The sequence below is a fragment of the Hyperolius riggenbachi genome, chromosome 1 (assembly GCF_040937935.1).
Source record: "Hyperolius riggenbachi isolate aHypRig1 chromosome 1, aHypRig1.pri, whole genome shotgun sequence".
NCBI lineage: Eukaryota > Metazoa > Chordata > Amphibia > Anura > Hyperoliidae > Hyperolius > Hyperolius riggenbachi.
Window position 1 is genome coordinate 109,162,761 of NC_090646.1, and position 22,952 is coordinate 109,185,712.

The window sequence follows — 22,952 nt, forward strand, 5'->3', positions numbered from 1 at the left end:
CATCCATTGTTAGTGAGGACTTCCTATCTACAACCAATTAAAGTAAGGACTTCCTAAGCATACCACTGGCAGTGAGGACACACACAATCAACCTCAATAGAAGTGTGAAAATCCTACCCGAAGTCACTGGTAGTGATGACTTTCTACCCACACACAAAGACAAAATGTTATTCCCACTTTCACTGGATGAAAGGCTTTACCTCCCATATCTAAGGAAAACAAGGATTTACTAGCCACTGGAAAAAAAGGATGTACTCCTCCATAGCCGAAGACAATAGGGAATTTTTACCCAAACCCACGAGCTTGGAGTACTGACTACCAACAGCACCCAAAAGGGCAAACAACCTCATCTGAAGATGTATAATGCACAACAAACATTATTTATGAACTTAAAAGAAATTTCATCTTGTACAGTAAGTAACAAAACAGAGACAAAAAGAACTAGAATTGAGTAACTCTGGAGCTCATACCTAAATCTGCATAGTTCGACTTGCAAAACTGCTTTCGTTCGCAAAAGCATAACTCAAAGTCAGGTTCATTAGGCCTGCGCAGAGTGTATCCATTGTCGAGAGCAGCAAATGCGTCACAGGTGTAGCGGTAAGTGATGAAACCGTAACAGTCTCTGCAATAAAGAGAAAACAAAACATGACTGACCACAAAAAGAATAAATACAAAATACAACTGGTGAGTCACAGACTAGTGGGACTATTTAGGAAAACACTGCAAGTAAAGCGTAGACCCCAAAACAAGAACTCATTTCTCGATTAAACCAAAATAGTCTGTATTTCAATGTAATGTTCAGTTAATGCACTATGTACAGTACATATATACATTACAATGCCTTTTTGTGGTAACATGTTCCCAAAAAGAGTGGCCACAACAGTCCATTAAAGATGAGTTGTTTCGGGACTTCAAAAAAACTAAGCAGCTGAAAATGGACATAGTGATGATCGGAGTTCTAAGACATATCAATACAGCTCTGTGGAGGCCCATGGACTTCAGGCTCCTCAGTTGTTACTGGAGCGATGCAGTTCTGGTCCCAACAACCTATTAATTTTACTGAGTTTACAAGGCAACAGCTCTCTAGTTGGGGCGAAGGGCGTTTAAAAAGAATATACTAGTTAACAGTAAAGATAAGTGAACTGTATTGGATGAATAAAGATCTAATCTGAAAGGCTCTGATTTATTTACCTAGAAATTTCCACAATGACCAGTACAACAGTAACTGTGTAACAACCTGGCCTTGCAGCTCTGAGCCTTTGGTTCCACCAATTCCACTGCCTGCATGGAGAGTGCAGATTCAATGTATGTTGCTGAAATTTACACTTAGAACTTCCTCTCTGCTCTATAACATTAGCCACATCATAACCTTTATGGAAAATCATAACAAATTACGGAAATACTAAAAAAACTGAAGTTTTACTAGGTTTCACTTCTGTATAAAGCACAGAAATGGTTAAGACTCAGTGTTTACTGATTGGGGAGAGCTGACTTGGCAGAGCTCTCCTGCAGTCTATTCACAGCTGCTGATAAGAACTAATTAGACAGGTTTATCTGCTTCACAAATACAGAACAAAGACAAGTGATTTTTTTATCAGAAGCTATCTGTATATATATTTATTGACGTTTCATTATCCATTTTATTATAAATTACTTTATTATCCACTTTAATGTAAATCAGCTGGACAAATATTACCATTACCCAATTGCAATTATTAACACTGTACAGTACATATCACTAACTGTTCTTGCAGTAGAGTTCACAATCAATTTTCCTACTTTAATTTGGGGCTAATTTTTTGGGAAAGTCAACATGTTTTTGGCTTGTGGGAAGAGCCAGAACACTCAGAGTAGAGCCACACAACAAGGGCAAACAAATACCATGTAGATAGTGTACTGTCTAGGAATGGAACCTGGGACTCTTAGCAGCGTAAGACGAGAGTGTTAGCCAAATGGCTACCATGCATTCCATAATGAATAGAGAACAAAAGACTCTCCAGCTTCCACCTCCTGTTTGGGCAAGGGTGGACATAAAACCCAATGATGGGGCAAGTGGAGGATAGACTATTTCTACTGCTGAAATCATGAGTGACCTCAGGCACAGCAAGCAATATTTATTATTATTAAAGTGAAAATAAAATAGTCATTCTGGGTAAAATAAAAAATACTAATCGAGATGCTTTAAGCACACTAGAACTGCTAAGATCACCATGAAATTCTTCTCCAAAATGAGTTTTTCTTGTTTCCAACAAAACTGCTGAAACCGATGCTACCACATGGCTATTGTGGCCAATTGTTATGTCTTTCAAGGTAAAATGTGAACCCTCAAAGGAACTCTTCTTACCCGTCATCCCGCAGATTGACTGCAGTTTCTTCAATTTCCCCAAAAACTTCAAACCGGGCTCGCAGCTCACTACGGGTCATATTCGTTCTCATCTTCCCAACATAGAGAACTCTGTGTTCCTCCTACAGGAACAAGAACAAAAAGGTATTAAAATGATAATAAAAAGGATATGAATGTATTAATAAGTACATTGTGCAGAAGGAGAACCCATCATTATAGAAAGCACATGAGAGCGGACTTGTATGGTTCAATCTAACTAGCAATATCCAAGACTGGAATGAAATGTATCTGATTACAGAAAGCCCTAAAGAGTAAGGCCAGTATGAATTACAAACTAAGATCGGGTGTGGTGACGGAAAAGTAGAATTCACATGCTTGTGTCTGTTAGAAATCAACATTTGTATCCACTCTGGATCCACTGTATATACCACTGTGATGATGCCGCAGACTCACCTGACACTACATTAGGAGACAATGGTTAGGAAAACACTGGCAGTTGGTTATAGAAATGGTATAGTTGGGCCGTGCTAAACAGCGAATGCATATTATCGCCAATATGCATCTCCCCAGTGTAATCTGGAATGTCTGGATGCTGGCATTCAGTTATTATACAGCTGAGCTTTAGATGTTTGCTATAGTGCACTGCCAAGCATGTGGTGGCACTAGAGTCCTTAGTTTGCATTCCATCCATGTATTTTCTCTGTTTTTCCTCAGTTGCGTAATATTCCTCCTGGTGTTTACAACACAAAAACACAGGGAGGGTCATTGGCTTTGGTACAGAAAGCCAGAATCATTTACCCTGATGAGTATTGTGTAAAGTATATCAGTACTACTTAACCTCCTTGCCGGTCCAATTCCCGCTGGCAAGGAGCCCAGGGCTCGCTATATGATAGCCGCTGAGCGGCGGCATCCCCCCACCCACTCCGATCGCCTCCGGCGATCAGAGTAAGCAGGAAATCCCGTTCAGAATGGGATTTCCTGCAGGGCTTCCCCGGTCGCCATGGAGACGGGATGTCAGAGGGAATCCCGATCCACCCCTCAGCGCTGCCTGGCACTGATTGGCCACGCTGCGCAGGGGTCTGGGGAGCGGCTCGGCGCGGCAGGTAGCGGCGAATCAGCGGCGATCGCGTTCCACACGCAGCTAGCAAAGTGCTAGCTGCGTGTAGGAAAAAAAATTATGCAAATCGGCCCAGCGGGGCCTGAGAAATCCTCCTGTGCAGGTTACCCCGAGCTGAGCTCGGGATAACCGGCAAGGAGGTTAAAGGACAACTGAAGTGAGAGGGCTATGGAGGCTGCCATTTTTATTTCCTTTTAAACAACACCAGCTGCCTGGCAATCCTACTTATCTATTTGCCTGCAGTAGCGTCTGGAAAACACCAGCAACAAGCATGCAGCTAATCTTGCCAGATCTGACATCAATGTCAGAAACACCTGATCTGCCGCACACTTGTTCAAAGTCCATGGCTAGAAGTATTAGAGGCACAGGATCAGCAGGATTGCCAGGCAATTGGCATTGAGTAAATAGGATATGGCAGCCTCCACATACCTCTCACTTCAGTTGTTTTTTTAAATTCTATATTTTGAAACGTTGGGAATTATGTTTAAGTTTATGTAAAACCGACACACGGTCAAAGTCAAATACATTTATTCACAGTAATTAATTGTTCAAAAGTGTCATTTTCACTGTCACTTTTATGTACAGTATATACTTTTTTTCATTCATCCTTCACTTTACAGTGTGCAATATTTAAATTTGCATTATAATGAACTTGAGGTTAGAAAAGTCCATCCCCCCAAGAATAACCATAGTGTCTTTACCCTAATGGTGGCCACACACGGTACAATAAAAATGTTCCATTTTACCGTTTATTCGATCAAAATGATCGAATCGAATGAAAGTTGAAAATGTTTTTTTTTTCGATCAAGAAATTCGAACGATTATCCCGTTTTTTTTTAGAAAAATCTGATCGGACATGCTGGAAAAATCTGTGTATTCTTTATATTCAATCAACGGAATAATCAAACTAAATTATCTAATCGAAAAAAAAATGAAAAATTGTACCATGTACCTGAAAGCGGACCTGAACTTCAGAACTTCCATTGTGCTCAAAAAGATACGCAGTAGCATAATAACCTTTAAAGAAAAACATTTCTTTTTATAGCTGATACAAATCCTGCAAAAAATCTGCAGTGTGTCTACTTCCTTATTTCATGGAAGCAGACATAGGGTTAACAACCTGTGTTTACAAATTAGCTGCTCTGCAGAGGCAGCCAGCTGACACAGCTGAGAGATCAAAATTACAGTTTTGATTAGTCACAGATGAAGGGGAATTAGACAGGCTAAACTCTCTAAATACATACAGGGTGCATTTCTCTCCGTTTCCCTTCTGTCCTGTGCAAGAGTTCAGGTCCACTTTAAAGTCACCTCTAGTAAGGAAGTTAAGATATGTATTTCTTATTATATTCGGCTGGTAAGATGAATACTTTTTAGACTGTTTTATCTAGTTTTGAAGCCATACGTTCAGAGCATTGCAGAAGATAATAATAACATACAACATACATCAGAGCCATTGATAAAATCCCAGCTATTTGCCTGAACTGACACGCTGTAACCTCACTGCTACCTGCAGTCGTCTCTGTAATAAACAGCGAGCCGGTGATTTATCTGTATTGACCCTGGGTGAGTTATGAAACCATCACTACAAAGCAACTCATGGAAATCTATACCATGCATATGCTTTATAGCACTGTCCTTCAGCACCTGCTCAGACACATATGTCACCCTCTCTCCAGCCTTGAACCAGCACAGAGCGTGTGGACATAGCAGCATACTGAATGCAGAGTCCTCTGCCTTAGCCCCGATATACAGCGGCGATAGTGCTGCTTATATTCAAAAGCGGCACAAATAATAACAATAGGATCAGTAATTTTCAAGTTGTATTATATATACAGTATATAAAAAAGCCTCCTTTGGTGATGCCTCTATAACTGCACCTGAAAAAGGTCTGGACTGGACCAGCCGCTTATCTAAAATTTTAATTAAAGTAAATACAATTGAAATGATGCCAAATCCCCAGGCATATTCACTAGGAGTAATGTTTAATTCCATACTATCTTTCAAACATAGATTACTCATTCATTTTCTCCATTTTAATAGAATACAGTTTACATTTCTAATCATAGTTACAATATGCTCTACATGTTGCATTCATACATTTCATACACTGCTTTAATAATTAAAACATCCTTATCATAACTTTCACTCCATGCACAGTCTTCTCTGACGCTACACTTTGGTCACCTTCTCGCCCTTTGATATCCAAGACTTCTCACAAGCCATCCCCCTACTTTGGAATTCTCGTCCCCATTGTGTTTCAACTCTAGAAGCATTCATATGCACCTATAAAACCCACTTCTACAGACATGCATGTAACCGGAAAACAAGTAACACGTCAGACACTGACTCCCCTCTACTTTCTCCTCCGGATACTTCTAGTCATCATGAGGATTTGATTCAGAGTGGCAATAGCAGTTTGAGCAGAATTTTTACTTCCTTACATTTCCTCATCTGCAGATCCCATACCACTTAGAAACTTTGTATCTCCCGTCAGACCCTATTGTCCTCTAGCTAGGCGACTGCCTCTTACTCCTGTATCCAGGACTTATCACGAGCATCACCTTTCTTTTGAAACGCTCTCCCAGAGCCTTCATGCTTTGAGCCTGAAAACCTTCAAATGTAGCCTCAAAACACCTGTTCAGACAAGCTTATAATTTGCTATAGGTAGTATTGGAGATTTACTGCCTCATCCGCTAACCCCTATGTCTCCTTCCCTAATGCCTCCAACCCACTACCCTCTAGATCGTGAGCTCGTAAGGGCAGGGACCTCAGCCTAGTGTTTCTTTTTCTGCTGTAAGTTATCATATGAATGTGTACCAGCATTATAGATGTCACACACCACACATCAACTACATACGTATTTTTATTGTTGGATAACCTGATTGTACAGCGTTTTTGAACGTTCCATGTATCTATGTTCCCCATTTTCTGTTTTGTTCCCTGTACATCGCTACGGAAGATTTCGAAGCTATATACATAAAAAAATAATAATTATAATAACTGGAGAGAGATCAGGGGTGTGAGGAGGCATCAGAGCTGTAATCTGCTGCCGTGAGTAATTTGACTTTTTATTTTGCATAACCTGAAGGTCTTTTTTTATTAGAGGTGAACAAGTAGTTTAAACGAAAAGTGACAAGGTTTTCTTAGCGTAATCATTACCTTTTTCCAGATTTATGACATGCCGTTAGATCTCATTTCTACTTTACAAAGGCCTATGAAAACTGCCACTATGAAAAAGGTGGTTCCCCATGGGAAATAGTGGCGAGGAGTGGTATTTCCGGTAAGAAGTCAAGTTAGACCAGAAAATGGCAGATCTAATCTTATGTGGGTAAGGATATTAGTCATTCCATGCCATGTTCTGGTTCTGGTCAGGCTACGGAGGGTTCTGAAGTCCATAGTCCATGGCAGAGCAAATTTGTATAGAGCAACTCCAATTTCAAACAAATTTAACAAAACCAAAATGTTTTAGGGCTTGTACACACAAATCAATATCAAATGCTGATCAATGAATGATTTTTTCAGAATGATTAGATAGTCTAATCATTCAGCGCAAATTCTTCTGCCAACCAATCAGAAATTACCTTAAATATTGATCAGTCTTGTTTATGCAGGACTGACTGATAAATGCATGTGTGGGTGGGAGCCACCTGCTGCTGTGTGTGGGATGTAGCTGTAGGTAACGTTTTGAGAGGTCAAAAGATCCGATGTCAGGGCCAGCTTACACACATTTACATTGGTATGGCATTCCCAGACAATGAATTACTTTTTTGAAAATCAATAAGGAAAAAATTGCCTGTGAAACCCCTCACATGGAGTAGGTAATAGAACAGAGAAGATTGAGATAACATTTACAGACACTCAAATGGTATCCGTCCTGTAATTCCATATCAAAACGGTACAAATTGGCCCTCATAAGGAAGGCTTTTTTCAGACTACATAGTTAAACTGTCAACTTGGTTGACAAAATACATTTGTGCATCAGATACAACCAGGAGAATAAATATAAAAATAGATACATTTCTGTCCTACACCTTCACATATCACAGTTGTTCCAAAAAAAACCCTTACAAGGCTCGGACAATTAACCTTTAAAGGGTAAAAATTTCTTCAGGACTCCAGGTGGTAGCCAAATAAAATCCCTAGATCAACTCTGCCAGAAATTAGCAATTTGGTCAAATGCTGCTGTCTCCACCGCCGAAGGGAGTCTTTAGAAGTCTTCGGGAGCACTTGGGCTACTGAAGACGGGACGCTCCATACTGCGCGTGTGCAAGTGCCCTCTCTTGCGCACTCACGCACGCAGTGTGGAGCCCCCTGTCTTTGGGAGGACTCGGCTCCTGAAGAATTCCGAAGTCCCCCACAGTGTGGGATTTGAACAATAGAGCTGCCGCCTGAACGAGAGCACCGGGAGAAGAGAGGGAAGATGCTATAAGACCCAGAGCCTTCCATCTCCTTAGGTAAGTATCTGGTTTCTTTTTTTTTAACAAAGATTCTACTAGCTTTAAATGCAGATATAACATTTGCCATAAGAGCTTCCCCATTTGGTAAAATATTCCATTCCTTTTACTGTAAAGAACCTCTTTCTAAATAGATGAAAAATGTTTTGACAGGGTGAGGTGTAATGATCACCATTCTTATTGTTAGTTATTCTGAGATACAGACATAAGCACACAATGTTATAAAATATACAGTATATACATCTACTCGTAGGTGTCACACATAAGTTTAGAGAAATCATATACATCCTTCCTGAACTTACAATTGCTTTCTGCCTCTGCCGTTCCCTTTGTTTTGCTCGCTCTGATTCTCGTTTCTCATATTCCTTGCGGTATTCCTCCCTCTTCAGGCGCTCATGTTGGTATTCTTCGTAGCTGTCATATCTGTATAGTAACAGGACAAGGTAACCACAGTCAGTGGAAAATGTCATCATCCCAAGTGGCTTAAAAAAACATAAGATTACATTTTTTTAAAATGTGTAATATAAGGAAGGCATGCTTTAAAGACCAATTCCAGACTTTTATTTTAAAATATTCCTTCTGGCTCTTTCTACCTAATCTAGGAATGAACCTGTAACCTCCACAACTTCCTCTATACTCACCTATGGGTGGGTCTTCAGCTTCAGGCATCATGTGATACCACTCTCTGAGCAGTCTGACTGCCAGTCTCCTCATTGCACCAGCTCTGGATGGACCTATTCTGATACGGCCCAAGTCTCTGGGCCACACCTTCCTCCTATAGAGAATAATAGTAAGAAAGTTGAGCGGCAGACCAGAATTTACCCCCACCTCATTCAACAGTGCATTCTGGAAACCCCTGTGCTAATCCCATAAAATCACAACCTACCGATGTGCCATCCTGACCTTAGGCTCACTCCTCCACAATAATAGGAGGGTGCGGTTAGAGACTGTGACATCCCTGTTTCCATCCAATAACAATGAAGGGTGGAAGTGATTGATGCATGCACCATGCCCCATCCCCACACACACCACTGTGTCTACAATAGAACTTACATTCCTCGCCTGTTACTGAACAGAAGCAGCAATCACATGACTGTCCCAGGACTCTTCCTCTCAGTCCTCTATATAACAGACCAGTGCTGTAAAGTTCTAGGACAAACACCCAGCTAACTCCATCTAGGTTAATGAACCATTATGTCAGTATACAGTGTCACCATTATGGAGCTGAAGAAAGGGGCCTAGTTTAGTTATAGGAGGTGGAAGTGACCTGGAAAACTCAGCTTCAAAGGTAATCTATTTTGCAACAATACATTTTCATTTCACTTTGAAATGCTTAAAAGGTTAGAGGAGGTGGTTATAATGCTTGGCTTAGAACCAGCAGTAATAGCGTTTCCTACCTGGGCCTACGGCTGTACGGTGATCTTGACCGTGATCGAGCACAGACTGGAGAACTGTTCGGTCTACAATGATCTGTTTCATAGCAGCAGCAAGACCTTTTAGGATGAAGGATTAACTGTCAGTATGGAATTTAGCCAGAAACTGAGTATAATGCTCTACAAAAAAAGCAGCATTAGCAGAATTATTAATTTGTAACAGTTGCTCAGGTGCATGTTTTATCAATCCAATGCTCCTGTCCCAATAGACTGTCAACATCTAAAAGCCCCAAAATAACATGATTTGTTATCAGTGCAGTGGGGGCCACGTGATTTAAACTGCTCACCTCCCTCATCCCTCCCCCTTCCCAATGTCCTATGGGGATGGTTGGTGACCCAACCCTTGGACAGTTCTATCTTCCCATAACAGATCTGGAAGACCCAGTTTTTACTTATATGATGTGTATTGGCAGTCACATGACTTGGCTTTTGTGTAATGTTAAATTGATCTTAACAGTGTAGTGCATGTGATGTTGATGGCAGTTTTATCAGAACCAGATGCTTACTATGGCTTTCCCACCTGTGGCTTTGATAACTGCCATTTACACTCACCATGGAGTTTTGGCTATTATGTGCAGAAATTAAGCACTTCAAAAACTGTCCAGGTGATGGAAGGTGAGTATAGGTTATGTTAAGCTTATTGCATAAAGGGTTTAGTGTTGGGTAGGGGAAGGCTAGGTTTAATCCTCAGGATTATAAGGACAGGGTTAGGCACCAGTATGGAGTTAACACCAGTAGGAGGTTAGAATTAGGAATCAAGAAAGGTTCCATGTTAAGGAGGAGGTTAGGTTTAGGCGTAAGTAAGGAGTTTATATTAATGGGTGAGGTTAGAGTAAGGCTTTAGGAAGGGCTAACATTAGGCTTGGGAATTAGTTAGCATTGAGCTTTAGGGGTATGGTTTGGAGACAGGAAGGTGTGTAAGGTCATGGATGAAGGTTAGTTTTAGGCATTAGGGAGAGATTTACAATGGAAGGAGGTTAGGAATGACATTTAGAATTACTGGGCTCTCCACTGTCAAGTCAAGGACCAAGTCTAAACTTTCTTTATTGTGAAAAATGTGAAGGGAAAATCCCTCCAAAAAGTTACTGTAAGTATTTATAACTGTTGTTATCATTATTATCAATACTATTTCATATATCCCCTTATGCAAACAACCGTAAAAAATACATTTGATATGCATGTTGCAGTCTAACAGCAGACATGTATACTTATAATGAGCTGTGCAATGGTTCTACAGACAATATTAACAAAAACATGTTAATTTAAAGTGTAAGGCTCTAAAGCCTATGTACAGAAAATAAACATATTTTTGGATAGGGTGGTAAGAGGTTAAAACCTCTTTTAGACTTTCACAACTGTCCCATATTGGAGATATTCTCTCTCAATTCCTGTCATTTGGATTTTCGTGGACTTTAAACTGAAGCGGGAACAGCTGTATCTATAGACTTAATCCAAATAGGACTTTCCTGGAAACCAATATTGTTATTTTGATTTTAAAGGTGACACATTAAGGTTTGAGGAGCAAAAGATGAGAAATACCGGCACTGCTGTAAACTGCTTGTTTATTCATAACACATGGTGCAACATTGTGGATTCAAATTTCATGCATGTTGAGAACTAACATACCGGTTTGCTGGTGAAGCTGTGCGGTGGGTGCTGGGGGATGAGAGCCTTACGAATGTTTCGCGCAGATGCGCTTCTACAGAGGCTGCTCCCCCAGCACCCACCGCACAGCTTCACCAGCAAACCGGTATGTTAGTTCTCAACATGCATGAAATTTGAATCCACGATGTTGCATCATGCGTTATGAATAAACAAGCAGTTTACAGCAGTGCCGGCATTTCTCATCTTTTCCTCCACCTGCATATGATGTCTATCTGAGCTTGAGCACGCTGGTCTATCTGCATCGCACCGGATACCTGGTCTGCACCCCTGCAACCCTCCCTGCACCCTTAGCTGCAGTGCCAGCACCTTTCTATCCTATCTTACATTAAGGTTTGAATATTAACTGTCTGACAAAACTAAGGTTCTTGTCATTGGAGGTCAGTGGTTGACTGCAAAGCAGCTCCAGTCTCAATCAGCACTACTAAGAATAGGGAGCTCAGACCCAAATAGCTCTGACACTGTGCACAGCTTTGGTATACTGATTGATGGGGAATTAAACTTCGGGAATCAAATCTCAGCTGTGGAGAAATATACATTTTTTCACCAAAGGAATATCGTCAAAATGAAGCACCTTCTAACTCCAGCAGATCTACCAACCCTAGTTAATACCTTTGTGACATCACGGCTGGACTATTGCAATGCCCTCTATGCAGGCCTTCCAAATAAAAACAAAATGCCACCACAAGGCTGCTAACAAGCCATCCCCACCATTGCCACACAACACCGATCCTTTGCTCACTCAAGTGTCTACACATAAAATGGAGAATCCTCTTCAAGATTGGCCTATTAGTAGTGTTGTTGTTCGAAATCTGGAGATGGGATTCAGGAACTCAAATTTTTCCGCACACTATACAGGAGTTCACTTACTTGTGGTTCACGTCATGCTTCACGTTACTTCAATGGTTCCAGGCTTTCGTGAAGTGTGGCATGAACCACAAGTAAGTGGACTCCCCGTTGCCCTGTCCACTGCTTTGGGTGCTGAAGAGTGATGTATGAAAAATTTGGGTTTCTGAATTCAATCTCCCAAATTCAAACACAAACACTACCTATAAACAGTCAAATCTTTACACAATTTGAGCCCTGGATATTTGTTGCAACTGCCTCACACCTGCCACAATGTAAGATCAAAATGATCTCATAGCTTGAGTCCAGCTCAAAATTTTTGGAGCTAGAGCCTTCTGTCATGCTGCCCTTACACTTTGGAACTCCTTCTACATCTACATCCCGGGAAGCATTTAAGTGGCATTTACAGACACTTGACTGTATACTCTGTAACACAGTCCACCCTGTAGCTATTTATTGATCTGAGTCTTATCTATGCACTTTGACTCCTAAAGGAGAAAACCTTTACAAATGGTATTGTGCTGTATTGCATCTGCCTCTGTACTATATGGTTATTCAGCTCCCATACTGAATAATTATGACCTGTAGAACGTCTTATTTGATCAGTGCTCTTAGATGATTTTGTCTCAGCCAAGCACAAGTTTTATGTTCTTTAATTAGTTATCAGGGAAACATTGCTGCAGTCTGACTTCACCAGAAGAGATGCTATGATTTATAGCCTTGAGTTACAAACCCTTACAGTGAAAAAAGGTGTACATAGGCACGTTGATACTATACATACACGTGACTGTGAAAGCAACACAAACTTGCTACCTGTTGTAAAAACAAAGGTTTCGGTTGTTGCTGCCTACTCTTCCTATTACAGAGATTTACTAACTACACATCAGGAAGCAAGGGTATACATTCTCTTATAAACAATGCCAGTTCCCTGTCTTCTGTGCCGTTGCTCTGCCTCTAATACTTAAAGTCATCAGCCCAGAATGAGCATGCAGATCAGATGCTTTGACTCTGGTGGTTACATGCTTTCTGCAGGTGTGTGGCTTGAACAACAAAAGCCTAAATCTCCATATGACATATGAGGGGAATGAAGATGGCAGCCTCAGTATTCCTCTCACTTCAAGTTCCCTTAAATCACTTTCCATCTTATCCTAAAATGATAGGTGTTGAAGTCGAACTTAAAGAAAACCTCAGGTGGGGTTTAATGCTGCATTTATACTTACCTAGGGCCTACTCCAGCCCCATGAGGAGCATGGGGTCCCTTGCCATCCTCTCTGCCATCTCCGTTCTCTTGTAATCCCCCTCGGTCAGGGCCGGATTTACCATAAGGCACTGTAGGCACAAGCCTATAGGCGCCTGATTATGGAATGGTGGTTTACTCCTCTCCCTCCTTTCCTATGTCCTCAGCAAAGTGTAAATGAGAGGTTACTTTCGGCATTTCACTGGGACACCTCTAGCTAATTAATATTTAGGGTACTTCTGGCTACTTAATACTAAGGGGCACCTGCAGCTACCTAAAACGGGCAGTGAAAGTAGAGGAGAGGGGACAGCTGGGCCAGCCAGCACACTTGCAATGCGGTTCGGTGAGGGTTTGTAGGTTTCAGAGGAAGAAGTCTAAAGTACCAGGACATCTGTCCCTATAGGCTCCAGTGATGTAAATCCGGGCCTGTCCTCGGTAATCTGGACAGCTGCACTCTTCTGCGCATGCATGGTTTGGCCATACGCGCACCACCCCATTTTAGTTCTGCGCTGGCACAGAACACTCCCGGGCACAGGAGCGCGGCCAGGGTGCAAACGCGGCCAGGAAGGTGCAGAAGCGCAGATGGGGCGGGCTGGAGAAAGCCCCAGGTATAAATACATCATTAAACCTCATCTTAGATAACTTTAACATTTTCAACACCTATCATATATGTAAAAATACTGCAGAAAAAAGTGGCACAAGCCAGGCTTGCAGCGGAGCTGCTGTATTAGGGGGGCGAGGCTACACTTCATGTTTCATGCGGAGTTCTTCCTCAGGTGTCACTGCTCACTCCTGCTCATCTGGTTGAGACCGTATTTAATGAATCAATGCCTGTTCATTCCATACAGCATCTGCTGGGTTCACTGACTGCCAGGCTTTACAATACACAGGACTACAAGTGTCATAGGCTCTGCTCTGCCGGACCATGGTACATCTATAGCCGGCTGTTGTAATCCAGTTATATTCTAGCTCAATACTTCTTCATTCCTGCACATGTGTTGAGCAACGTCTGTATGACATCGATGAAATTGATTACTTGGAATAGAATGCATTGCTTCGTTATCACACGTATTTCAATTTATAAACACAAGTGCATTCCAGTTGCTGTATGAAGGGCATGCTTATGCTTTTCCAAACACTGTTAAGTCATTTATAAGGAAAACTGACACTGTGGTGAAGGCAATGCATTTTGGGCACGCAGGCTTTTATCACAAGGGTTAATCATTAAAGCCTAATACATAATATACTCTACTTCAGGGTAAAGAAAGTCAGAGATTGTGATAGACAACCTCATATATCTCTCTGATGAATACTTAAATGATAATCTTGGCACTTTTGGTTGGGTGCTAGCGAAACATACTGTACATATATTTTCTATATCTACAGAGCAGCTTTGGCTCATATAATAAGATTAACCACTTCATGACAACACTATTGGAGATCTATGTCCTGTTTGTGGACTTTTGGTTTCGGACACGATGCAGATTTTCATAGCGGTGGTCCTGCTGTCCCTGCGCCCTTCAGCAGGTCGTGAAGTCATTAAGAAAAAGGTAATTAAAGTAGTATTATCTTTAAATTGCATCTATAGTCCAAAGCATTAAACACAGCATAAAATGTAACAGCTAAAACCATCTGACCCTACTTATGAATTTTCTGAATTTGAAAACCTTTTGTGGATAAGGTAAAAAATGATCTTCTGGGAGAAAAATTTGAGGAAATGTTAATTGAATAAGTGTCTATAACGCCTTTGCATGACCATGGATGGTTGAAAACCATAGATTCTTGTTTCCTGAGAACCCATAAATCACATATGTATGGAAGTGAACCTATAAAAGTGCTGAGGGATCATTTTGGTGCCTTAAGGACCACTATTGCGAAAATCGTAAAATGTAAAATACACGTAAATATATATAAATAAGAAGTACATTTCTTCCATAGTAAAATGAGCCATGAATTACTTTTTGCCTATGTTGCTGTCACTTATAGTAGGTAGTAGAAATCTGACATTACTGACAGGTTTTGAAATAGTCCATCTCTCCATAGGGGATTCTCAGCATGGCCATTAGTCTTTATAAAGTCACTCCTTAAAAAAGATTTGTAAAAAGATGCTGACCTCCGTGCTTGCTGTACACTTTTTAGGCAGTTGGAAAGAGCAACTGCCATTCGCCTAGTGCTTTTGAAACTAAACAAAACCATAAGAATCCCCCATGAGGAGATGGGCTAGTCTAGTACCTGCTGTAAGCGGCAGCAACATAAGAGAAAAGTAATTAATGGCTAATTTTACTCTGGAAGAAATGTACTTCTTATTTGTATGTGTTTAAATGCATTTTAAAATGTATGATTTTCACGATAGTGGTGCTTTAAGTTATGCTCATGTCATCTCGGCTTAATTCACTTAAACAAATAGATTTCTACGATACCTAGTTTTGGAGGAAAAGTGTTTTTTGAGCATGCACATCTATTTACAGGATCATAGTGACAGAAAGAGGAAATTAATACTACCTGAAATGTTCATGAAGCTAAAATAATATTCAGAGAATTAGCTGTAATCACTCTTGTAACTTACCCTGAAGAAGATCTGCTGGATGGAGATCTTGATCTTGAACGTGAATATGGAGAGCGAGAACATGATCTGTTTTTAGAATAAGATCTAGATCTCAACCGGGAACATATCCTTTGTGACCTTTGAGAAAATAAGGACATTGGTGGGGAGGCGGAATATCTGCTTGGAGAATTGAAGGTTGAGCAGGAAGGTGATACATCAAATAATGAGTAGGATTGTATTCCATCCCAGGAATAGCACAGTTTATCATTTTCATCTTCGCTGTCATCAAACAAGCTATCCATACCCAGTCCAGAGGTTAAAAACATAGGTAGTCTAGAGAATTGATCATTGCTGTAATCACTGCTCCTTGCATCACTATTTTTGTTTTCTTCCTCATAGACTGCTTGTGTTGGGTCACCAAAGTGCTTATTAAGTTCTGCACGGATCTCTTGGTCTTGCAGTGGTTTCCTATTGCCATTTGGAGGATATGGCATGGCCACCTCAAAACAGTCTTTCAAATTCTCCTGTTGTTCTTTAAATGAACAGACTTGCAATTTACTCCCAGGCAGAGAAGCCTTACATTCAAGTTGTCTTGAGGCCTGTAACTCTTGTGTTAAGCTTATACGTATTTCTGATTTTGAATTCATAAACTGGCAGTAGTCATGGTCTCCGAAGAGTCGTAAACTAGGCCGCTTCACTTTTTTCTCCTCTTGTCCAATGACCACAGAGGATTTGCTCAGCTGTGCATACAGTTCAGATTGTTCGGGACCCTTTTTAGAGTTAATAACTTGGATTGTGGAAGACTCAATGTAGCGAGATTTTTTAGCAGGTGGAACAACAGACTTGCAAGATGACTTCAGCTTAGGAGAAGTCCTGAATGGGTTATCTTGGTTGGCTTTGTGAGGTGGAGTTGTTGGTGGAGTTAGTCCTAAAAATAGTAAAAGGACAAAAATATTTTTTTAGGAGGAATATAAGCAACATGAAAATTGAAGCATTACGTTTATTGGGAAGATGCAATGGAACATAGTAATGTGCTCAGTTAGTACAGAATTCATTTGAAATACAACTAGTTTAAGTCTTTGGTGTGGTCTCTGTGTCCAAACTTTGGGGCGGAGGTAGGTTAAGTCCTAATCCACCTGACTCTGCAATATTACACACATCTTTCAATTTAAAGCAGCAAGGTCAGCCAAACTATGCCAGGAAAAAAAACACATATATAAGTAGATAACTACTTGTTCTACTTATATAACAAATGTATTGTACTGTCCACGTTTTGATTATACTGAATGTCCTATAGTAAATTAAGGGAATTCTGTTTCTGGCATTTGCCATCTTGGTTCCCTTTGACTGAAGCCAATCCTGATGTAATTTCCTCCCTTACTCTTTTTTCCCCCTAGAAATTGCACTGTCAAAGCTAGCATTGCATTGCTTTGTAAACATATAAGCACATCACGATCAGATTTCAGCCTCATGTCACACGGAACTGCCCTCAGCCAATAAGTAAGGAGGGGTGATGACAAGCTTCCTTCTGATCAGCAATGTACCAAATAGAGCCAGGCTGACTGATGAGATTTATTACAGCAGAAACATTTCTGAATAGATTGGAATGCTTGCAATGCAGGGTAAGGCTGCAGGATGCATAATAAACAGAGCAGTGGGTAAATGGAATTAGATTATGTGCCTGACAATAGTTTCAAATACCTGTAATCTATGATCACCAAACAAAATCATATTACAAAATAGTGTTGGAGTTTGAATTCGGCAATGCATGATTCAGAACCCGAACACAAGCATTTCGGGATTCCGAACCACGCATTGCTGAATTAGAACACAAACACTATTACAAAACACATACAGTATAATCTTTTGGGATAGAAGCTAATGTAACCTATAAAACCTTCTGCGATCACATCTCCTGTCAAGAAGAAATAACAGAAAAACTATCCACAAAACCATTATTTGTTACCTACACCGAGCAAAACTTGGGTTCTCACAATAAAACATGACAAGACTATTTCCTGCTGGGAATACAATTGCTGAGAAAAATCTTCAGACCTGTCCAGGAAAATGGTGTATAGAGAATTAATAATAATGCTGAGTTTTATCATCTACGTGTCTATCCCCTTTATCTCCAACGTGAAGAGTTGACAATTACCCTGCATTGGCCAATTGGCGAGCATACCTAAAGAGCAGACAGGTTAAAAATTCTTTGGTCAAAAACTAGAAGGAAGGTGATCTCCTGGTCAACCATCAAAAAGAAGGATTGAAGGAAGATGTGCATAGGCTGGAGGATGCAAGCATGAGATCAGGATGACTGCAAACCTTGGTGGAGCAAGCCAAGACTTCTACTGCTGTAATGCCAGGGAGCGACATTGGAATTGATGTGAGCTTTGGGAGGAGAACCCAAAAGGTTGAGCTCATAGCTGAGATGCTAACCTGCACTATCCAATCAGCAGGCTAGGGGTGGAGACTTGCCCAGTACTACTTATCTTCTTATAGTAGATATGAGAGGGCGCGGAACTGCTTATGCTTTCGAGTTGTACGACTTGTTTTATCATGTTTTACCTAAATGGTATGCCAACTGTCTAAACAGGAGTTTAGATGGGATCCTTTAACTTTACGTTTCACATACGAATGTATGTTTTAATTGACCTAAAATGCTGTGTTAGGAACAAAGAGACACATTTTACCAATTAAAAGTGTGCAGGATCCAGCATGGTGCTAAGATGAGTTTAATTTTCAACAACTTACATAATTTGTTATCTTAACGAACAAACTGAGAAGTAATAAAGTTAAATCATTAGCTATAGGCAATGTAAATAATATGTTTCTTCCCAATTTGCTTTCAGCATACCACTTTCCAAATAACAATAAAAAAAATCAATTATAATTAGTCCTATTAAGTAATTTTGTCTACAGACTCACCAGGCTATTGATATTAAAATGAACATAATTATATCCTGATGTTTTTAATGAAAATCTTCATTAGAAACAGAGTCAAAGCAAGCAAGCTTGGGACAAAGAAGAGATATACAGTTAAGGCAGAATCAGGCATCAAAATTCTGCAGGTGTAGGATCTTTTCATAGTACTCCTGCATGGATGTTGGGCTCTGATGGAGTAATACATTGCAGGGACTCCATAAAGAAGGTCTGCAGTAGGGAACAGATGATCCCTAATGCTGCCCATACATGGTACATTTTTTTCACTTTTTTTTAGTTTAGATAATTTAATCCGATTATTCCGGTTGATCTAAAAAAATCACAGTTGTTTAAAGAGAAACCGTGACCAAGAATTGAACTTCATCCCAATCAGTAGCTGATACCCCCTTTCCCATGAGCAATCTATTCCCTTTCTCAAATGGATCATCAGGGGGCTCTGTATGGCTGATATTGTGGTGAAACCCCTCCCACAGTGTGATGTCAGCACCAGGGTCCTGAGTGACAGTTTCCTGTCTGTGAACCTCAATGCATTGTGGGAAATAACAGCTGTTTACAGCTGGGTCCAACTGCCAAAAAAAGCAAGCAGCATCTCCTTCCACTGACATCACCTGCCAGCAGTAAAAATGTCACCATGTGATAAATGTCAGAATGTAAATCAGGGAGAGGAAAGCTTTTACAATGGGCAAACACTGACTAATTCATTTATTCATAATTATTGTAAAAATGAAGCACTTTTTTATTACATTATTTTCACTGGTGTTCCTCTTAAAGTACCGTACATGAAAATTTGATGGTCAGAAAATACATGAAAAATGATCGAATATAAAGATTATTCAAATATGTCCGAACAGATTTTTCTAGAAAAAAAAGGAAAATCGTTTGTTTTTCTTGATGGAAAAAAAAAGGATTTGTTTCGACTTTCATTCAATTTGACCATTTTGGTCCAATAAATGGGAAAATTGAACGTTTGTATTGTACCGTGCATGGGCACCATAAAGCAACTAGCCCAGAGAGTTAGAAGGAGGAAGAGAAAGTAACACAGGGTTCGCCAAGTGACAGCCTTTGGAAAGTGGGGCCACAGATTTATAGAAGGATGGAGAGTGTGTGTTATGTAGCAATCTGGGACTGCAGTCTTAAAGGACCACTATCACAAAAAAAAAAAAAAAACTTAAAATACAGGAAAAAATAAATAAAAAGGTATATTTCTCACAAAGTAAAATTTGCTATTAATTACTTTTGTCCTGTAGTAACTTACAGTAGATATTAGAAATCTGAAAGAACTGACAGGTCTCCTTACTGGGGATTTTAACCTGCTGAGCGGTCTGGACGAGCTCAGCTCGTCCAACACCGCCAGAGGCTGCCGCTCAGGCCCTGCTGGGCCGATTTTAATGAAATAAAAAGCAGCACACGCAGCCGGCACCTTGCCAGCCGCGTGTGCTGCCTGATCGCCGCTGCAGCGCGGCGATCCGCCGCGTGCAGCGGCGAAAGAGGGTCCCCCCAGCCGCCCGAGCCCAGCGTAGCCGGAACAAACAGTTCCGGCCAGCGCTAAGGGCTGGATCGGAGGCGGCAGACGTCAGGACGTCTGCTGACGTCCATGACGTCACTCCGCTCGTCGCCATGGCGACGAGGTAAGCGAAACACGGAAGGCCGCTTATTGCGGCCTTCCGTGTTACTTCTGGCCGCCGGAGGCGATCGGAAGAACGCCTCCGGAGCGCCCTCTAGTGGGCTTTCATGCAGCCAACTTTCAGTTGGCTGCATGGAATAGTTTTTTTTTTATTTAAAAAAAACCCTCCCGCAGCCACCCTGGCGATTTAATCAGAACGCCAGGGTGGTTAAGGGTTTTTTCTTTATTTTCAAAAGCACTTAGTGAGTGGGAGTTGCTCAGTCCGACTGCCAGAATAGTGTGCAAACAGGTAGGGGGAACAACCTGCATCTTTGTGTAGATCCTTTCCAGGGAATGCTTTTGTAAAGAATAAATGAAACTAGCCAACCCGCGGCGTAGCATACGCCGCATAAGAGGGTAGAGGGCAGGAAGAGGGTATTGGGCTCAGCGGCGGGGAGGGGGGTTGGACCCCCCCTCAACTGGGTCCCCCATGTGTGCTTTACCTCCAGCTTAAGCTCAGCAGGAAGCCCCCCCCCCTCACCTGGGTCCCCCATGTGCGCTCCTGCTTAAGCACAGTAGCAGCCGCCACTATTAGTAAGAGGCAGCGGGCGGGGATGACTCACCTCTTCCGTGTTCCATCGTGCATTCCACTGTCATCACTTCCTGCAATGCCGCACACTGTATTGGTGTAATGGGCTTTTTTAAAACAGAAGGAAATCTGCAATAATTCGGCTATAAGTGAACATTTGTGGTTACTCACAATGCACTGCTACTAAATATGCAAATTACCCCTTTTCCCCCTTGGTAAGCCAAGTAAGCATCCAGAACCGCTGGTGTATAGCAAGCATATAGCTTTAAGTTTTACACAGTCATATCAAACCTACATATAGACAGCCTGTTTCAGACTTTTGGTCCACATCAGTACATGGCAGGGATTGATATGGCTGTATGAGATAGGGCTTGGACCAGTACAACAGAGTAACCAAGCAGCTCAGGGTGACCCAAACCACTCGAAATGTATAGAGGGATAAAAGGGACTAAAAAGACCTCCTACTAAAAAAGCAAAGCTTGGTGTAATTTGTCTTCCTAAAACAGAAGGAAATATACAATAATTCAGCTATAAGTGAACATTTGTGGTTACCCGCAATGCACTGCTACTAAATATGCAAATAATTCCTTTTCAACCTTAGTAAGCCAAGCAAGCATCCAGAACCACTGGTGTATAGCATACATTTTACACAGCCATATCAAACCCACATGTGACGGCCTGTTTCAGACTTTTGGTCCTCATCTGCACATGGCAAGGATTGATATGGCTGTATGAGATAGGGCTTGGACCAGTACAACAGAGTAACCAAGCAGCTCAGGGTGACCCAAACCACTCGGAATGTATAGGTGGATAAAAAAAACCAAAAAGCACCGCTACTAAATATGCAAATTATTCTTTTTCACCCTTGGTAAGTCAAGCAAGCCTATAGCTTTCAGTTTTACACAGTCATATCAATCCACACAGGTGACAGCCTATTTCAGATGTTTGGTCCTCATCAGTACATTGCAGGGATTGATAAGGCTGTATGAGATAGGGCTTGGACCAGTACAACAGAGTAACCAAGCAGCTCAGGGTGACCCAAACTACTATGAATGTATAGGAGGATAAAAGAGACCAAAAAGCCCTCCTACTAAAAAAAAGCAAAGCTTGGTGTAATTTTCCTTCTTAAAACAGAAGCAAATCTGCAATAATTCAGCTATAAGTGAACATTTGTGGTTACCCACAATGCACTGCTACTGAATATGCAAATTATCCCTCTTTGCCCTTGGTTTGATATGACACTACTTCTTCTTCTTGCTTGGACCAGCCCCTTCTTCTTGCTTGGACCGGCCCTGGGGGCAGGGCGCTACTTCTTCTTATTGCTTGAAGGTTGAGGCACTTACTCTATTATATATATATAGACGATGGGAATCCCCCATGAAGAGATGGACTAGTCAAAAACCTGTCAGTTTTGTCAGATTTCTTCTAACTACTATAAATGACAGCAACAAAGGAGAGGAAATGTATAGCTCATTTTACTCTGTAAGAACATGTCTATTTTAAATGTTACCATTTTTTTACGATAGTGGTCCCTTAGAAAAAAAATGTCTGCATGAAGCAGTTTTTTAAATTAAGTTTTCCAAATGCAGTGACAAATATTGCGATAAACGCATATCTTGTTTGTGTTGCATTCGCGCTGCAGTCCCTGTACACAAGCCCCAAGGTTATGCATATTTGTCCGTCTGCATTTCAGTTTTGTTTTGAATACTGTTTAATTTTTGTTTGAGTAGGCCCTTCATTTGTATTCAAATATAGTCTGATTTACGTTTCAATTGAGTTTAGTCTCTGCCTCCTACTGAGTTCAAAATGAATCTGTAAAGGACAATAAACACAGGAGAATGAAAAAGGCTGCATTTGGAAAAAAATGGAATGCAAAGCAGATGATATTCAGACACAGGTTAACACTGCTCCATAAGATCTCATTAAAAATGCAGGCTTTGCCTTTTAGATTTGCCAATGGTCCTTCAGACGTGCAGATCAATAACACAAAAAAAAAGTCTATGCACACAAGCCCTTTAGGGCCCTGTGGCTCAGGACCCATGGTCCTCACACCCTATGCTGATCACCAGACATATATATGATCACTTGCATTTTAATAGGTACTAACTTTTTCTTTTGAATGATGGTAAATTTCAACCTCCCAGACACCCAGAATATTAAAAACAATCAAAGGGTCTAAAAA

The 22,952-nt window shown here is 41.0% G+C and overlaps 1 protein-coding gene across 3 annotated transcripts in view; it reads right to left on the reverse strand.

The window, feature by feature from the left end:
* Positions 1-22,952, reverse strand: part of PPARGC1A (PPARG coactivator 1 alpha) — a 137,804-nt gene that overhangs the window by 8,613 nt on the left and 106,239 nt on the right. For 2 of the 3 annotated variants that reach the window (XM_068267814.1, XM_068267831.1), the window contains 5 exons: positions 15,660-16,566; positions 9,313-9,408; positions 8,218-8,338; positions 2,345-2,466; positions 471-622 (listed from right to left, as the gene is read on the reverse strand). In XM_068267814.1, coding sequence (XP_068123915.1) covers positions 471-622; positions 2,345-2,466; positions 8,218-8,338; positions 9,313-9,408; positions 15,660-16,566 — 1,398 coding nt within the window. The remainder of the gene's footprint in view (positions 1-470; positions 623-2,344; positions 2,467-8,217; positions 8,339-9,312; positions 9,409-15,659; positions 16,567-22,952) is intronic. The other variant, XM_068267821.1, reaches the window with a different exon arrangement.